Source organism: Hemiscyllium ocellatum, chromosome 6 (genome assembly GCF_020745735.1).
Source record: "Hemiscyllium ocellatum isolate sHemOce1 chromosome 6, sHemOce1.pat.X.cur, whole genome shotgun sequence".
Taxonomy (NCBI): Eukaryota; Metazoa; Chordata; class Chondrichthyes; order Orectolobiformes; family Hemiscylliidae; genus Hemiscyllium; species Hemiscyllium ocellatum.
In genome coordinates, this window is record NC_083406.1 from 3595117 (window position 1) to 3614306 (window position 19190).

A 19190-nucleotide genomic window follows, 5' to 3' on the forward strand; every position below is an offset into this window, starting at 1 on the left:
GTGACATCCTTGACTCTGGAACCAAGGAGATGAAAATGTGTTGCTGGAAAAGCGCAGCAGGTCAGGCAGCATCCAAGGAGCAGGTGAATCGACGTTTCAGGCATGAGCCCTTCTTCAGGAAGAAGGGCTCATGCCCGAAACGTCGATTCTCTTGCTCCTTGGATGCTGCCTGACCTGCTGCGCTTTTCCAGCAACACATCTTCAGCTCTGATCTCCAGCATCTGCAATTCCTACTTTCTCCTCTGGCACCAAGGAGGCAACGTATTATCCTGGAATCATGTCGACAGTCACAGAAATGCCTCAATTGCCCTAACTAATGAAATAAGATTGGACTTGATTTAATCCTCTCTTGCATTTTTAGTTGATTTAAGAGAGATAGAAGCATAGATCTAACAGCTCAAGGCAATCAGCTGGGATTTGTTAAATCTCAAGGTAAGGACAAACCACCTCAAATATATTGGAATCGAGAACTCCCCAATAAGAGAGACGTAAATCAAACATTTAAATAATAACGTAGAAGCAAGAAAAGACAAAATATAATTGCACATCTTGTTACGGGCCCAGAGAATAGGTTGGGGGCGGGGAAATGCTGTCAGTTAGCAGGATTGGCTGGATAACTGGTATGAAATGCTGAGTGACATCAATTGTCGGCTTCCATTTCTGTAATAGCTGAAGTCACCGTGAAGGTCCCAGCTTCCCAACTTCGCTCTCGCAGAGGTCAAGTTTCCCTGCAGTTACCTCTCGATTGAGAACGCAGCCCTATGGTGCTCTAAGAGCATTACAACTTTGTAGCAAACGGAGATATAAAATTTTGGGGCGGCACGGTGGCTTAGTGGTTAGCACCGCTGCCTCACGGTGCCAGGGACCCGGGTTCGATTCCAGCCTCAGGAAATCGTCTGTTTGGAGTTTGCACGTTCTCCTCGTATCGGCGTGACTCCCCTCTGGATGCTCCAGTTTCCTCTCAGACATGCAGGTTAGGTGAATTGGCCATGCTAGATTGCCCATAGTGTTCAGGGATGTGCATGTAGGGTGCATTAGTTAGGGGAAAATATGATATGGGAATAGATCTGGGTGGGTTACACTTCAGAGGGTCAGTGTTAACTTGTTAGGCTGAAGGGCCTGTTTCCACACTGTATGGATTCTATCCTCCTATAAATGCAGTATGTCACTGTACTCGGTAACTGATATCTATTTCTATTTTTCAAGTTTGAGCTGCCTTTATGGAAGGATAAACTTGGTGAAACACTGAAGTTATCTCCTGAAGCATATGGAGCTGGAATTTTAGAAAAATTCCACTTATTCAGATATCCTGGTCATCTGCTTGTATCACCATAGTCTGAATGTTATTACCAATTCAAGGTGGTGAAACTTTGTAATCATTATGGTAATGAGTGTTGTGATTGGTGAATTATTCTTCCTTCATACAATTTGTATTTATTAATAATTCTGAATGAAGTACATGGAATGGGTTGAAAATGCAGAACACACAATGTTTGAAATTACTGCAACTTATCTTAACCAAGATAGCAAAAGAGAGCAATATTTGAAACAACTGATGAGTCTCCTTCCCACCAGGAATGTTCACTACTGTTCTTATTCATTGCTACTTTGTGAAGGTAAACCATTAGTTAACATTTTTAATTGTAGTTAAAATGAACTGTACTCCCAGATATATAAATCCGTGCCTTCACAACTGATAACACTTTGGTGAAATTCAGATATTGGATACAGCTCATGTTTGACTTCGGATATTTATTAGAAAACATTACATAAGCTCGCAGACAACATTTTTGAAGATTCTTGACACCATCGGAGTTTCTCGCACATTTACTCAATGATTCATATTAAAGGAGATTTGTGTTGTCTTTGCAACATTCTACAGGTTACTCCCTCAGAACAGATGCCGAAGGGGTCATTTGAAACAGCAATTCACTTTGTCCTTCTGTAAGTATTTTATGAATGTTGTTGCTAGAAACTTGGAAAACAATTATTTTGTATGAACATCACCCTTCAATTTGGCATTATAACCAATTCTGTGACTACCTTATAAGGCTGAAAATTAATAATTCACACCAACAAAATAAAGAGCCTATTGTAAGTCTGCTTTGTATAGTCTGAATGAGTTTATATCTGGACATCAGGGGTTCAATTGTAAGGAGATATTGCACAAATTAGGCTCATTAACCATCTAAAGGGCGATTAGTTTGAAGTTTCCAAGGTATTAACTAGAAAGGCCAGGGTAGATAAATAATTTCCACTGGGTTGGGACTCTAGAACTATGAGGCACAGATTGAGAATTAGGGCTACATCATTCAGGAGGGAAGCACTTCTACACTCAAAGCGGTAGAGGTTTGGAACTCTCTTCCACAAACGGTAGCTGATGCTGGGCCGTTTGTTAATTTAAAATTTGAGATAGACACATCTTTGCTTAATAAAGGTAGTAAGGATTTTGGGACAACAGCAGGTAAATGGAGTTAGGCCATAGATCAACCATGGTCTCATTGAATAGTGGAATTGGGACTGACTGGCCTTCTCCTGTTCCTATGTATGGAATGGTTTCACATGAGAACTTTCCTTCAAATTATTGGATGGAACTGCATTCCAGACAGCTTGACTCACTACCATCTGAATTCAAAAGTTGTAGGTTCAAGCGTCATCCCACAGTCTTCAACATTATCTCGGCTTAACATAGGGCTGAGCAGATATTACATTGCCAAGGTTATTTATCGAAGGAACTGTTAACTAATACCACGTATAGTTTCAGATGGATGGCAAAGAAGCTGTTGCACTAATTGAAGAGGGTTGGGTTACCCAGTGCATTGACAAACATTTATCCCTCAACCAACGTTAGCTACAAAAAACGACAAATTAATAATGAGCTCACTGTTTGCAGATCTATGCAAAGTGACTATTTATCTAAAAACAGTAACTATGCCTGAAAAGTTATTACAGTAATTACTTCACTGGAAAGTTCTTTCACATATGGTTCACTACCAAGAGGAAATTTGCTGGTTATTGCACTGCTACTTTCTTTACAGTGTAGAACTGCAATAATTATGCTTTCAAATGGCCATACTCTGGAATCTTGCAGTTCTCTTAACTGCAGAGTTAACAGGATCCAGTAATTCTGACTAAACAAAATCTAAGGTTGATTGGAATTAATTTACATTATAAATGTCAACCTGACAAACTGGACTCACTTTTTTCAGTTATAATTCTGTAAATTTTGTGCCCTCAAAATTGATACTTTGGAGTTGAACACATACATCCTAAACAAAGTGTGTTTCATGTTGCTCAAACTGTAGATATTAAAAAGGGGGTTGTATTCATAGATGAGATGTTTCCTGAATCTTGACAAGTCTTAGTTTGGAATACTTGGATTGCAGCATGCATTCCATTGACAGTATGCAGTTTACAAGATGCAAGAATCTGCTTTGGATCAGAGAGAAAGTACAATTTAGATCTACAGTATTTTCAAAGTTGTTTTTCTACCATAATTATACTAAATTGTAGATGTGAAATATCAATATGGTCATATTTTTGCATTGTAAATTTTTGTGAAATACAAAGTTCATGTATGCTGTCACCAAAACTGCCAATGCAATAACTTTAAGGCAGATTGTTACAATACTGTGCTGAAATTACTTATAAACCAAGATCCTAACAAACACCATTCAAGCTGCTGAACAAAAGATAGCAATCTTCTTAAAACTGTTGCGCACATCTGATCTTGGATCATAAATAACCCCAATAAAATCATTTGCTACATTCTGCAGAATGTCAACTGGTTTGTCTGTGCTTGCATATTCCAGTTGGCTCCTTTTAATTAAGGAGTCTAGATTAGTGGTGCTGGAAAAGCACAGCAGGTCAGGCAGCATCCGAGGAGCAGGAAAATCTACGTTTCGGGCAAAAGCCCTTCATGAGGAATAGAGGCTTCTAATTAAGTTTGTTAACTAAATATGGATTGCTAATAACAGTTATTTACCTGCATCACTTTCTTGCTCCAGGGGGTTGATAATACCGTTGGGTAGGTCTTGCTGAACGCCTTGGTTGTCCATCACCACCTCGACAAAATTCTAACGTTCCCTCAAATGATTCTTCCTCCTCTTCCTGTTGCATATATTTAAAAATGCAATGAAACTTCAAAACCATATAACAATACAGATTTTTAAATCACAAGTATGGCATTGCTTATATTTAAAGGTCTTCATGAGACTTGGGTACAATTCCAAAAAACAGCATTTCCAAGTCTTCTCTTTCTAATAAGTAAAAAGGGAGCAAGCAAATGTTGTCAATTTTCATGAATTAAAATAGGTCCCTTCTTTTAAGGGAACAATCTGCGATCAGTAACACAAATGGAACTCAGCTCGCATTGGCCCTCAGATACAAACACACAGTTAAACATAATTTGCAAATCAAACAAAATACATATTCAGAAAAACATACACAATTAAGAATAGTGTTACTTTTCCCCATCCTAAACTTGAATAGTTTCTAACAAGTCAAAGTTTATTCTGTTCTATATACTGCAGTTGTGTATTCAGTTTGGAACAGGAGACATCTATTGAGCCTCTCCTGCTTTTAAATTAGATTATGGCTGGCCTGTTCTTAATTCCATCTATCTAATTGGTCTTGTAACTCATGACAGACAGCTAACAATGTAAATTGTGAAAATTCCACCTGAATTGTCTGGACAGGTTGAAACTGTGAAAGACATGTTAGGAGATACATCAGGAGCAGTTTGGACTTAAACCTCAAACCTGGGTTAAAGGTAAGCATACTACCATTGTGCCATAATAGCTCCCCTCCTGTTATGAATTAGAGTCATAGAACCATACAGTATGGAAACAAATCCTTCAGCTCAACTTGTCTATGCTGACCAGGTTTCCTAAACTGGACTAATCCCATTTTCCCACATTTGACCCATATTCCTCAATACCCTTCCAATTCGCATGCTTACCCATAGACCTTTCACTTGTTGTAATTGTATCCATCTCTACCACTTCCTACAGCAGCTCATTCCATACACCCACCAAGCTGTGAGAAAAACTTGCCCCTTATAAGTCTTTCCCCTCTCACTGTAAATCCATGCCTTGGACTCCCCTACCCTGAGGAAAAGACCTTGACTATTCACCTTATCGTTGCCTCTTATTATTTTATAAACCTCTATACGGTCACCTTTCAGCCTCTAACACTCCGGTGAAAAATGTCCCAGCCTCCACTCCCGAAACATTGACCCTCCCGCTCCTTGGATGCTGCCTGACTTGCCATGTTTTTTCAATGTTACACTTTTACTCAAACCCTCTTAGTAAAATATCCGAATATTTGTCTTCAGTGATTTTTATACATGAACCCCTAAATTTCTCAGTGCCTCATAGCCACTTGCCCTTTCAAAAACATCAATTTATCTTGTGTGCAAAGTAGATAATCTCACCCTTCCCATAACTAATCGCCATTTAACCCAGTTTTGCCCACTCAGTTCAATCAGTGACTTTTTCTACTCCTAGATGTGCTTCAGAATTTAATTTCATATTGTCACATGTATCAGGGTACACTGCAGTGTTGTCGTATGCGCTTTACAGGCAGATTGTACTATACAAGTGCATCAGGGTAACAGTACAGGATTCAGGATCTGATATTACAGCTGCCGGGAAGGTGCAGAGAGAGATATGGCATGTGGAGTCAACAGCAAACTTTAATATATGGCTCTCCTTAGTGCAGATCACACCAGCCACATTCTGGAATGGAGAAGACTTTCATCTTTATTTGCATTGTCTCAAATGGCAATCAAGCTTAAGGTGCAACCATTATACAACAGGATATTCAGCTCATCATGCCAAAGTCTCAGAAAGAGGTAATTAATTACCTACATTCTCTTATTTATTGGTCATAGCCCTGCAAATGTTTCTTTCTCATATATTCAATTATTATTTGGAAAATAACAAACATCTACTTTTGGCTGTTCAGCATTTTGGAAAATGTTACATGATTGATTCCTTAAGAGATAATCCTTTCAATGCAGGAAAGGTTGGACAGGTCAGACTTGTGTGCACTTGTATTTTGAAGAATGAGAGGTGATTTTTTTTAAAGATCTAAGATCCTGAGGGGACTTGACAAGGGTGGATGCTAAAACAATATTTTTTTCTTGTGGAAAAGACAAAAACTAGAGCAATTATTTCAAAATTAGGGATCTTCCAGTTAAGATAGAAAGGAGGATTTTATTTTCTCTCAGAGGGTTATTGATTTATGGTCTTTGCTCCCAGAGAACAGTGCTGCCAGAATCATCTAATAATTTTAGGGTTTAGCTAAACAGGTTAGTTGGCAAGGGAGTCACAAATGGTAAATGGGGATAACGAGGAAGTGGATTTCAGATCAGCTATGATTTTATTAAATGGAAGAAGAGTCTCTGATACCAACTGGCCTTCTCCTGCACTTATTTTGCACTTTTCATGATTCAAGCTGCATATGAAGAGTTCTATGCAGAAAGAACAGGAGAGCTGATTGATTGAATGCTTGTTACAGAACCTTCTTGCCATTAAAATTAGAAGACAAACAGAAAATGATGAATTCTGTAAGCAGTGGGACATCCTCTGGCGAGATTTCCCTTTCTCTGCACTAATTAAGCAAACCCATAGAAAAACCCTACTCCAATGCATTTGATTCCTATTCTTAAGTCTACATTTAATGGATACTTCCATGATGGCATATTTTTGCATTATACAGACAATGAAGTTTAATATTAGCAACCTGTAAAGGTTTGCTGAATTGATATGGGAAACTTTTGTTTCTTGTTGCTACAGCAGTCACCTAATGTTCATGGTCATAATTCCAACCAAGACACTGCAGCTAATAACGAAGGGTGCCAACAAATACATAAACATTCAACATGATAAGTACAACCAAATAGCATTCTACAAAATTTAGATAAGAGACACTCAAAAATATACATGAATGTTAGGGGTTGGTGAGTTCAGTTTTCCAAAAGACCAGAGTGTGATGCAAAATGATATCAGCATGAGCTCATTCCCTTTAAGAGTGGTAATAGTTCTTGAAGGTCTGCCTCTTTGTCATGCCCCACACTCAGTGTGAAGCAGTGCCAGTCAAGCACAAGAAAAACAAACTTATCATGTCTAATGGACCTGCATGGACTATACCTAATTATAACTTTACTAAATGATGTTACAGTATTTCCTTCAAAATCTATTCGAACAGAATTTTGTTAATACAGTGGAGTGATATCGATGTAAACATGTACAGCCCATTATGTTTTAATGCAGCACAGCAATGTACCAGGTTCTTCCCTTTGTATGCTGAGACTCCATATTATTCCTTCCAGTGCTGAGGAGCCCATTAGGCATTTTCAAGATCTTCTATTTTTATTCTAAAACACAAATGACTTATCACAGACACTTTGGTTTTTAGCTTTTTGGAAAATAACTTCACAATAAGCTAAATCTCAACACATTTCCTAAGAAGTGCCTGGTGTAGAAAAGTTAAGAGTGATTGGAAAATGTGGACATTTATAACATATTCACAGATAAAAAGACACACAACATCTAGAAACAGCTGTAAATTAAAATCGACACACCTTACAGACATCGATGGTCTCGATAGGAGAGAACATATGCCTATTTTTACTTAATAAAAAGAATGGAAAGTTGTCTCTTGAGATGGCATGACTGTACTCCTGATCAGCACAACTTGGTCTATTCTTACAACAGTAGGATGCGGTCAGAAGTGAGAAGAAAACAATCTTCTGCGTTGAGGTAAACTAGGACCAAGTCAAAAGTTGGCAACCACTTATCTGGTTTCCTCCTTGAGTTCTTAAGTCTTTAAGTTTCTAATACATATTCAGTAATTACTTATTTATAGCATCATTCATCTCCAAAAGAGTTCAAAGAGAGGGGGTCAGGATCAACAAGTCAAGATTAGTGAAAGCGCTGAATGCATGACAACTCAGATTCTGGCTTTAGTAAAGTGTCAGCCTTCAGTCATATTGGATTCTGCACAGTGCTGACACTACACACATTGTTATGGAATATCATTCTGCCAATGAGGCAATGTTAAGGCTGTTCAAACAGTTCAATACTAGACCAGTGTGAAAAGCAGAGTCAATGACAGCACTCAGCACAGCTCTGCATTTGCACTATTAATAACTGCTTCCAAACAGGTTAATATTTTAACAAAATCCTAAGTAGTTAGAAAATTAATCCATTATTAAAAACTAACCAAGAAACCAACCCAATATTTACCACAGAACAATGCATAAATGAACTGCTGCATCTATTCCAATTAACAATGGATTGGTGAACCACCTGAAAAAAGTGATAGTGGGTTCAAGCCACCACATTTGGTTTTGTGCAACGTGACATTCTGGAGAATCCTGTATGATTGGAGAAAACTGGAGATTTAGCGAAACTGGAACTTTTGTTAGTTTCCTTTTCTCTCATTTGTGTTCAGCATGCCCCTGAAACTGAGGAAAAAAAAACCCTGAAGTGCCAAAGTCCATAACCAATGGATACACCAAAGTTTAAAATGGATCATAATTTTATTTTTAATCTTTGCAATATTTAATCACTAAGGGCAGCAAGGAGGAGGAAGATCAATTTCTTCCAGTTTTGAGCACTTGGGAAAGCCAGAATTGAGAGAAAAAGAGATTTTATAATCTTAATGCTCCTAGACATTGGAGAAGGACAAGGTTGTAGAACTGCTTAGTTTTAATGGATGCAGAATAGAGATACAAAAATATAGAGAACAGCCTTATTGATTAAAGGGAGATAGATTCATTTGAAATATTTCATTTCAAAACTGATAGTTAATGATTAATGACCACATCTAAAATTGCTATGAAAATTTTGGAGAACCAAAGTTAAAGCTCAAATAGAATTCAGTACAAAAAAAAATTGCTGGACAATCTCAGCAGACCTGGCAGCATCTGTAGAAAAAAAAAGCACAGTTAGCATTTTAAGTAAAGTGACCCTTCTTCAGACCTGCTGAAACGTTCCAGCAATTTTGGTTTTGGTTTCTGGTTTTCAGTATCTGCAGCTCTTTCATATGGTTTAGCACAAATTGAATTCAACATAAATATGATTATACTGCGTACAGAGTGCAGACACTATAAACAAATATTGTTAACAGAAGATAAGGTTTATTTAAAATGCAGAAAGATTGTTTTATATTTTGCTTATTTTTCTTTTACAATTGCTCAGGAGTCTGATCTTTCCCAAGTGTTTGGCCCCCAACTCAGTAGAAATATAATAGCCATTTGATAATGCAGAACTTAATTACTGCTGAAAAAAAATTTCTTGAAACTTTTCATCTACTATCAGAACAATTTGCAAAAATATCCATGTAAGGGAAAATATTTATATTGTAATGACAGGAGAATTGTTGATAAGTGAATTTTAATTGGTAGAGATGTTGCCATTCAATGACAATTGACAGTTAACAAAGCTTTTAAAAATTTCATATCAGTGAAATTGACTGATAGTGCAATTCCCAAACCACAGAATTGAACAAGCAAATGTCCAGTGTAATAGTAGTTATGCAGCCTCATATTCTTAAGCCTGGCAGATCATGTCAAACAACATATCCTTTGCCAGCTCCCACAAGCAAGGTACTAACAATTTCCAATCAGCTGTGCTTGCATTATTCAGTGTCCAACATTAGATGTGATTCTACGATTGAATAATATTTGCTACAAAATTCTGAGTGTGCAAAAATTATGCTGAGATGAGTTTTGGGCATGTCTGGCCAACAGTGCAGCATGCGTGTGTGTTTTGGAAGCTGCATATAACAGTACACGGTACCCTGTTCTTTGTAAAGAGGAAGAACATGGACTTGCAGTATGCCCATTTCAAAACAGCCATTCATTGGCACAAATCTCACGGCAATGCCCTGGCCAGTCAGAATCAAATTTGGTTTTAAATTTTAAACCAAAAGAGAAAATGCTAGAAAATCTCAGCAGGTCTGGCAGCATCTGTAAGGAGAGAAGAGGGCCTTTATGAAAGGGTCAGTTAGACTCGAAACGTCAACTCTTCTCACTCCTTACAGAAGCTGCCAGACCTGCTGAGATTTTCCAGCATTTTCGCTTTTGGTTTCAGATTCCAGCATCCGCAGTAATTTGCTTTTATCCATGGTTTAAAAATTTAAAAAAGCTTGGTAGTTAAATGCCATTTATTAACTGATACATTCTCAATGGCATGCCTCTATGAATTAGAGTCCACTGTCTAACCAATCAACACAACTTGTTTCCCTTCAGGGTAGGGATCTTGGGAATTGTCTGGGCGAGGACAAGACAAAAACTTTCAAAACTTTTTTTCCCAGCAATATAGTCACAGATTCATTTAGGAAATCATTAAATCTGAACCAAATGCAAACTGAATGAATATTCATCTGAACATTCTAATTTTGCTTTGGAGAACACTTCAGGTTAGTCTTAATCATTTGCAACGTCCAACTACAGGAATAAATGCAATAAATTACAAATTAAAATACTGGATCTTGGAATTCCACGTATGAATAATTTCTCAGATTAAAAACATCCAAATATTAAATTTAAGCTTTACCATTGTGCATTGCAAACACATTTATTCAGTGGCTGATGCAACTATTAAATGTTGTAAACAAGTTGAATACTTTTGAATCTCCATGAATTGCAACCAAATATATGTATCCCTTAAAATATGCATTGAGTACAATTTGAAATCTGGAAAAAGTTGTTGGGAAGAAAAGATTTACTTTTTAGTTAGATATACCATACTTAAAGTTTAACCTTGCATTTACTTTCCTCAAAACTCCAATGTTTCTGTTTCAGTCAGACCAATCTTAAAGCATTATTTACCCCCTACTTTGTGTCACTACCAGAGGCTACAGTCCTGTAAATGCTTTGGCAGAGTAATCTTACATGAATAACTACTATAATAGCAGAAAGAACACAACATAAGAAACAGGGTCATTGAGCTTGTCTATCAGGAAGCCTGCAGTTCATCTTCGTTTAGGTTCCAGGGTACAGTTTGGGAGCGGTGATTCTGTTCAGTAATTACAGCGAGGCAATGCTTGCTGGCCAGTTGGAAAATTAGTAACAGTAATTATAGGTGTAGAATAATTAAGCTACCTACAAGCATTCTTTGTTTGAAATAGCTTTCATATACATGTTTTATCCAATCAGACTGTACCAAAATTATTCACAAAACAGTTCGTTAAAAAATCTTCAAGAAATCAATTCCAATTTACTATCTGTAATCTAGAACAAAGTCCTAAATTCCACTATTCTTTCCTAATTAAGGATTATGAAGGTCTCCCCCATGAATGGCTCAGCTGATGTGAAAACTATATCATGTATAAAACAGTCAAATAGACAAGGAAGTTCTTGTTTGAATGCCAAATTATGGTCTGCAAATTAATTTTGATGGGTCAGACAAAAGTATTAAAAAACATTAAGTATTGTAAAGTTGGATATGTAGGTGCCAGCTGAAAATGGAATCATCCTAGCTGATAACTTCCTAAACGAATTAGCTAGACAACTCATAATAAAGACCTTTAAATTTTCTTCCTTCACGCTAATATCAACTGAGGGGGGGTGGGGGGGGGGGGGGGGGGGGGGTGGAAAAAAGAGTGTGATAGGGAGGGCTGAGAGAGGGAAAGACAGAGGGATAGAAGGAAAGCAAGGCAAAGAGGGCTTTGGGAGTTCATAGATGGGTATTCAACATAATGAGGAGTACTGAACATCTAGATGGATGAAAACCATTTCGGGATGGTGGGCAATGTAAAAATTGGAGTCCATCTGCCACGGGTGACACTTAGAATCATTTTTTCAGAATGGTAGGCATTTGCGATATTTTGCTGCAACAACTGACGCTAAACCATATGTAAGTTTTTAAAACAAAGGTTGATATATTTTAAGTATATAGGCCAACGGTCTATTTGATGAACAGTGAAGTTAAATTCCAGATCAATCATCCAAGTGAATAGCAAAATTATGTATGTTTCTAAAGTGATTGGGAATGAGCTGCCAGAGGATGTGGTAGATGCTGGTACAATTGCAACATTGAAGAGGCATTTGGATGGGTATATGAAGGATTTGGAGGGATATGGGGCCGGGCGCTGGCAGGTGGGACTAGATTGGGTTGGGATATCTGGCCGACATGGACGGGTTGAACCGAAGAGTCTGTTTCCATGCTTGGGGGGGGGGGGCGGCGAGAGAGAGAGAGAGAAAAAGACAGAAAGAGAGAGAAAGAGATCTTGTGACTACATTATCAAAATCATACATAATAGCTACATTTTCCAGGGTAAAGACTCTTTAACTGTCTTGGTGATGGTGTACAATTGTATATTACCAGACACACAAGATAAACTGCAGCAAAACTGAAAATGTTGTGACAAAATGTATAAAACTTTTATTGCAGATAATACATTTTAATACATTTTTCACTGTTTATGATTCGAGGTTTTATTTTAAAGAGCAATCATGCTGTGTTGCGAAACTGGGTCATCTCTTAAAGGCTGCAATCGTCGGTGCACACTCCGATATGGTCGAACAATAGGGGGGGTCCTTCACTCCAATAGGACATTCTATAATATGGTGAATAAAATAAAATGTTACCTGTTATAGCTAGTTTTGTGCAACTAGCTTACTGAATGAAACCAAAATGAAATAAATGTAATTCTATATTCATTGTGATTTAGTCCAATATTGAAGCTCATGTAGTGAGCAACTGGTAGATTTTGACAAATCAGTTCCACACTTTAAAGGCTGAAAAGTGTTAGCTGGCAAACCACCTATACTACAACGTCTTGGGGGCCAGCAAAATGAATATTATGCATAACTTTGAATGAATTATTCACAATTAGCATGCAAGATACTTAAACTCTGTTCATTATGAGCATGACCAGAAAATGAGATATTTTGCTGTTAGTTGTAAACTTTGGTTAAACTTCACATCAAATTGGAAATAAAATGCCATGACTGAATAATAGATTTTACATTTTATTCAGGTGTTGCAGTATTACAATTAGAACCACTGATATGTCCCACTGAAGATCAGAATCCATACCTTCACTTTACAGCAATGGTTACAAAATCAACCATTATCTCTAATTATATTTATAATTATTATATCCCAAAATGTTATTCTCTTCTGTCAGTCATGTGTTGTTTTTCTTAATAGCAATTAGTGTGTTAGTGTGCAACAAGGGTTAAAGATATTTTCATATTCACACCACTAAGTAACAAAGTAAAATACACGAAACAGAGTCACAAGCTTGAAAAAGCAGATAAAGGGTCAATTATAAGCCAAAATATTTCTTTGGCAAAGCTAACTTGCAGGAAACACAAGTCAGAAAATGGTGAGCTCAGTCACCAATTCTCGATATTCTAAAACAATTTGGTGCCGTTGCCACTTGATGTGCCTGACAAGAGAGTCAGGTCCACAAACATGTCACACGAGCACGTAAAATTTAAGTTGATGACTAGAAATTTGAAAATGCAAACAATAAATGAGTCAGGTATTGGCATATATTTAGAAAAGGAGACAGGTGTTGTGAATTTCTTATATTTGTTTAAAATGAGGAATGTGTCTTTCAATGTAAATTCAGAGAAATAGGTAAGAAAAATCTTTTAAAAATTAAGAGCAATTTAAGTAAACTAGAATCTACACCCTCAACTGCACCACACAAGGGCCTTGTTGGTGTACATTGACATCTCATGAAGAAAGGATCATACTCTGCTGTCATGGCCTTGATCATGAAACTTGCCAGTGTCAAAAATAGAAATTTCTGGAAAAACTTAGCATCTGTGGAGAGAAATCAGAATGAGGGTCACTCGACCCAAAACGTTAATTCTGATTTCTCTCCTCAGGTGATGTTAGATCTGTTGAGTTCTCCAGCAATTTCTTGTTTTCGTTTCCAACATCTGCAGCCCCTTCTGTTTTAAGCTTGGCAGCATATCACATCTATGCCAATACGTGAAGAGCTGCAACCCAATAACAGTAATTAATGTAGGAGAAGCAGAAAATACATTAAAATTAATTCTTGTGGCCATAGAATTTTTTTAAAAAGTCAGCCATAATGCACAAGAGTGCGTTCAAATGTTAATAAGTATGATTGGCAAGTCATACAGATTAACATAAAATGAGTGCATCATTCCTATGGAAAATTCAACAATTTATTCTTCAAATCTAAATCCCTGATAAGCGATGCACTATTGTAGGGAATCAGATCCTAGAAATTCATCAGCTTTTCGTTTCAAGTTTTTCTAAGTAGGAAACAATTGGAATTCCTCATACCCACCCAACCCTTGACTGGATTCTATTTCCTGTATCTAAAAAATTACTTTCCCTTTCTTCATTTCTCATGACCCATCTATACTTGTAAAAGCTTTAGAATCGGTTTTGCTATTCCTGGCCCATTTACACTGACTATTTTTTCCAGTCTTTAACAAATTGATCACCAGTTGCTAGTTTCTGAAACATGCCAAATCCTCAGGATTACTTATTTGCTTTGCAACAGCTCATCAAAACCTTTCCCTTCAACACCACACTGCATCACGTGCATCGTATTTGTGGGCGGCACGGTGGCACAGTGGTTAGCACTGCTGCCTCACAGCGCCTGAGACCCGGGTTCAATTCCTGCCTCAGGCGACTGACTGTGTGGAGTTTGCACGTTCTCCCCGTGTCTGCGTGGGTTTCCTCCGGGTGCTCCAGTTTCCTCCCACAGTCCAAAGATGTGCGGGTCAGGTGAATTGGCCATGCTAAATTGCCCATAGTGTTAGGTAAGGGGTAAATGTAGGGGTATGGGTGGGTTGCGCTTCGGCGGGTCGGTGTGGACTTGTTGGGCCGAAGGGCCTGTTTCCACACTGTTAGTAATCTAATCTAATCTAATATGCTAAACGAAGGAAGATTTCATCAGGGTAGTCTGCATGGCTTTATCAGAGGGAGGTCATTCTGAACAAATCTGGCTGAATCTTTCAAAGTGGTGACCAAGTATGTTGATTTGAGTTGTGCAGCTAATATAGTTTAAATGAATTTAAAAGCCATTCACAAGGTCCAAATGGGAGAACGACAAAGGTAGAAAAAGAACATGGGATCCAGGGTAACTTTGCAAGTTAGATCCAAAATTAACTTAGTAGCAGAAGGCTGTCTATATGACTTCCACAGGTATCAGAGGTGGGTCCCTTATTGTTTGTGAAAGTTAGGACTGCAGATGCTGGAGATGAGAGTAGAGAATGTGGCGCTGGAAAAGCACAGGTGGTCAGGCAGCATCCTTGGAGCAGGAAAAATCAATGTTTCAGGCAAAAGCTCTTCTTCAGGAATGAGGCTGGGAGCCTTGGGGGTGGACAGATAAATGGGACGGTGGTGGGTGGGGCGGGGGAGAGAGGTAGGCCCAGTGCCCCAGAATATCTCATGACACGGTGGTTGAAGTAAATACTTTGGTCCCTCAAGCCAGAAACATGAGAAATTATCATAGAGTCATAGAGATGTACAACATGGAAAGAGACCCTTCGGTTCAGCTCGTCCATGCCATCCAGATATCCCAGAATTTAGTCCCATTTGCCAGCACAAGGGAAAACAGTTTGTTAGATACAAGAAATAAAATCCAATTAAGAGTCGAGTATATATGAGGAATTCAAAATTAGAGAAATTTGAAACAAAAAGCTGATGAATTTCTAGGATCTAATTCCCTATAACACTGCATTGCTTGTGAGATATTGCCTGGTATGGAGCATTTCAGTTTTGAAGAGAGGCTGGATAAGCTAGAATTGCTTTCTTTGGAGCAGAGAAAATTGAGAAAGGGCCCTGAATGAGGTGCATGAACTGGGTGGATAGAAAACAGCTGCCCCCTTAGTTGAAAGGTCAATAACAAGGGGGCATACTTTCAAGGTAATATGCAAGAGATTTAGAAGTTTTGAGGAAAACTGTTTTCACCTGAGGCAGGTACTGCTTGGGAGTTTAGTTGAGGCAAATAACCTCAGCCTTGAAAGAGGTACTTGGATGTGCACCTGAACTGTCATAAAATTGAAGGCTAGCGGCCTAATACTGGAAGTGGGACTACTGCTGATTTAGTGTAGTTTTGGTGGCAGACTCAACAGGCCGAAGGCTTCTTCCATATCATAACGATAGATAAGTGGCAAGACTAAGAATTCTGAGATTATATCCTTTCAGGCTCTGACTTTTAATTTGGATACTGACCCTTCAAACTCTTTCACTTCCGTATTTAAATGGCTTTCCATACGACAATGGAATTGTCAATTTGCTCAACCACCCTGCAGCAATCAACCTCCACAACAGGTTGAAAATATCTTCCACCTATAGATGAAGTCATAGCTATGGAACCTCCAGCACTGCATCCTGAATCCCATTAATTCCTGTCTTTCAATCATACCTGTTTTATTGGAAAGGCCTGAAGTATAAGAGAAGACGATAAAAAAAATTAATTTGGAGGAGGACCAATATGTCAGCGGCCAGGTTTGCTACTGCTGCAAGGGAGGGTTCAAACTAGATTGGCAGGGGGTGGGATCCTCAACATCAAGGAGGCGAGAGAGAGGCTGGAAGGATTTGCCATAATCAGAAATAGTAAAGGGAAGAGACAGGTCAGGCTGGAACATGACTAGGAGCAAGGAATGGCTGTTGGATGAAATTACATTTATTTCAATGCAAGAGGGCTGATAGGTAAGACCGATGAATTCAGGGTGTGGATAGCTACGTGGGACGAGGATGTTACAGCCATTACTGAAACATCACTAAGGGAGGGACACGGCAGCTTAATATGCCAGGGTACAAGTACTTCGGGCAGGACAGGAGTGATAGAAGGAGGGGAGTGGGAGTGACTAAGGCAAGTATCATAGCAGTAGCGGGGATGAAATAACCGAAGGATCATCCAGTGAGGCTTTGTGAGTGGAACTAAGAAGGAAGGAAGGAACGAGATGGTGATGTTACTGGAGTTGTACTATGACCCCCAAAATAGTCAACGGGAATTCAAGGAACAAATCGGCAGGGAGACTGTGGAGGCTTACAGGAGCAAGAGGGCTGTCATATTACGGAATTTTAATTTTCCTAACATAGACTGGGACTGCCATAGCATTAAGGGCTTAGATGGAGCGGAATTTGTAAAGTGTGTTCAGGAAAGTTTCCTCAGTATAGAGGGTCCTACTTGGGAAGGAGCAAAACTTGACCTACTCTTGGGAAATAGGTCAGGACAGGTGACAGAGATGACAGTGCTGCAGCACTTTGGGGACCAGTGACCATAGTTCGTCTAATTTTAAAACAGTTATGGAGAGGGACAAAACTGTTTCTGGTCAAAGTCTCCATATATCTTGTCATCCAGGGTTCCCTATTCCTCCCAACCTTGCCCTCACAGGAACATAGACCTCATAGAACATAGAACAATACAGAGCAGAACAGGATCTTTGGCCCTCGATGTTGCGCTGATTTCTGAACTAATCTAAGCCCACCCCCCCTACACTATCCCATCATCATCCATCTGCTTATCCAAGGATTGTTTAAATACCCCTAATTTGGCTGAGTTAACTACATTGGCAGGCAGGGCATTCAATGCTCTTACCACTTTGAGTAAAGAACCAGCCTCTGACATCTGTCTTAACTACAAATGTGAGGGGTGATAGATTTTTGGCCCCTTGCACAAGCTGCTGTCATCATCCTAGGAAGAAAGACTCTCACTGTTCACCCTATGTAATCCTCTGATCATCTGGTGTCTCTCCATCAAATCCCCTCTTAGCCACCTTCTCTCCACTGAGAACAGACCCAAGTCTGTCAGCTTTTTGTCATAAGATCTTCGCTCCAGACCAGGCAACATTCTGGTAAATCTCCTCTGCACCTTTTCCACAGCATCCACGTCCTGTAATGGGGCGATCAGAACTGTACACTATATTCCAGGTGAGGCTGCACTAGCATTTTGTACAATTGTAATTATAGACCAGTGAGCCATACATTTGTTCTAGCAAAAATTTTGGAAAGGATTGCAAGAGATAGGATTTATAATCACCCAGCAAGCAACAATTTGATTGGAGATAATCAACATGGTTTTGTCAAGGGCAGGTCGTGTCTCACAAACTCACTGAGTTTGAGAAGGTGACCAAGCACGTGGAGGAGGGAAGGCAGTTGACATGATGTACATGGACTTCATTAAACCCTTTGATAAGGTTCCAAATGGTAGGCTATTGGAGAAAATGCAGAGGCATGCGATTGAAGGTGATTTAGCAGTTTGGATTAGAAACTGTATGAAGGTAGATAAATCTCCTGGTCCTGACCAGATATATCCAAGAATACTTCAAAAGGCTAAAGAGGAGATTGCGGCGGCTCTGGCTGACTTATTTGCATCATCGTTAGCCACAGATGAGGTCATGAAAGACTGGAGGGTAGTGAATATTGTGCCATTATTCAAAAAGGATTGCAAAGAAAAGCCTGGGAACTATAGGCCAGTAAGCTTAACATCTGTGGGAGGTATGTTACTTAAGATTCTGGAGGTACAAGATATACATGCATTAGGAAAGACAGGACTTGATTAGGATAGGCAGCGTGGCTTTGAGAGTGGGAGATCATGCTTCACAAATTTGTTAGAGTTCTTTGATGAAGTGACCAGGGAGGTTGACAAGGGCAGGGCAGTAAACCTAGTCGATATGGATTTCAGTAAGGCCTTTGATAAGGTTCCACATGGCAGGCTGCTCTGGAAGGTGAGGTAATGGGGAATCCAGGGGGAGCTGGCAAATTGGATAGATGGTAGAAAGCAGAGGGTAACAGTGGAAGGATGCTTGTCGGACAGGAGGCCTGCAACTTGTGCCTCAGGGGTCAGTGCTAGTCCCATTGCTGATTAGATTAGATTACTTACAGTGTGGAAACAGGCCCTTCCGCCCAACAAGTCCTCAATGACCCGCCGAAGCGCAACCCACCCAGACCCCTACATTTACCCCTTCACCTAACACTACGTGCAATTTAGCGTGGCTAATTCACCTAACCTGCACATTTCTGGATTATGGGAGGAAACCGGAGCACCCAGAGGAAACCCATGCAGACACGGGGAGATTGTGCAAACTCCACACAGAGTCGCCGGAGGTGGGAATTTAACCCTGGTCTCTGGCGCTGTGAGGCAGCAGTGCTAACCACTGTGCCATCGTGCTGCCCTGCTGCTGGTTATCTATCTCAAATGGTTTGGATGAGAATGCACAAGGAACAATT

The 19190-nt window shown here is 39.3% G+C and overlaps 1 protein-coding gene across 4 annotated transcripts in view; it reads right to left on the minus strand.

Moving 5' to 3' along the window:
* Positions 1-19190, minus strand: part of tdrd3 (tudor domain containing 3) — a 128917-nt gene that overhangs the window by 11691 nt on the left and 98036 nt on the right. For 3 of the 4 annotated variants that reach the window (XM_060826453.1, XM_060826451.1, XM_060826452.1), the window contains one exon: positions 3986-4110. In XM_060826453.1, coding sequence (XP_060682436.1) covers positions 3991-4110 — 120 coding nt within the window. In that variant the 3' untranslated portion in view covers positions 3986-3990. Of the gene's footprint in view, positions 1-3985; positions 4111-12371; positions 12574-19190 lie in introns of those variants that run through there. The other variant, XM_060826455.1, reaches the window with a different exon arrangement.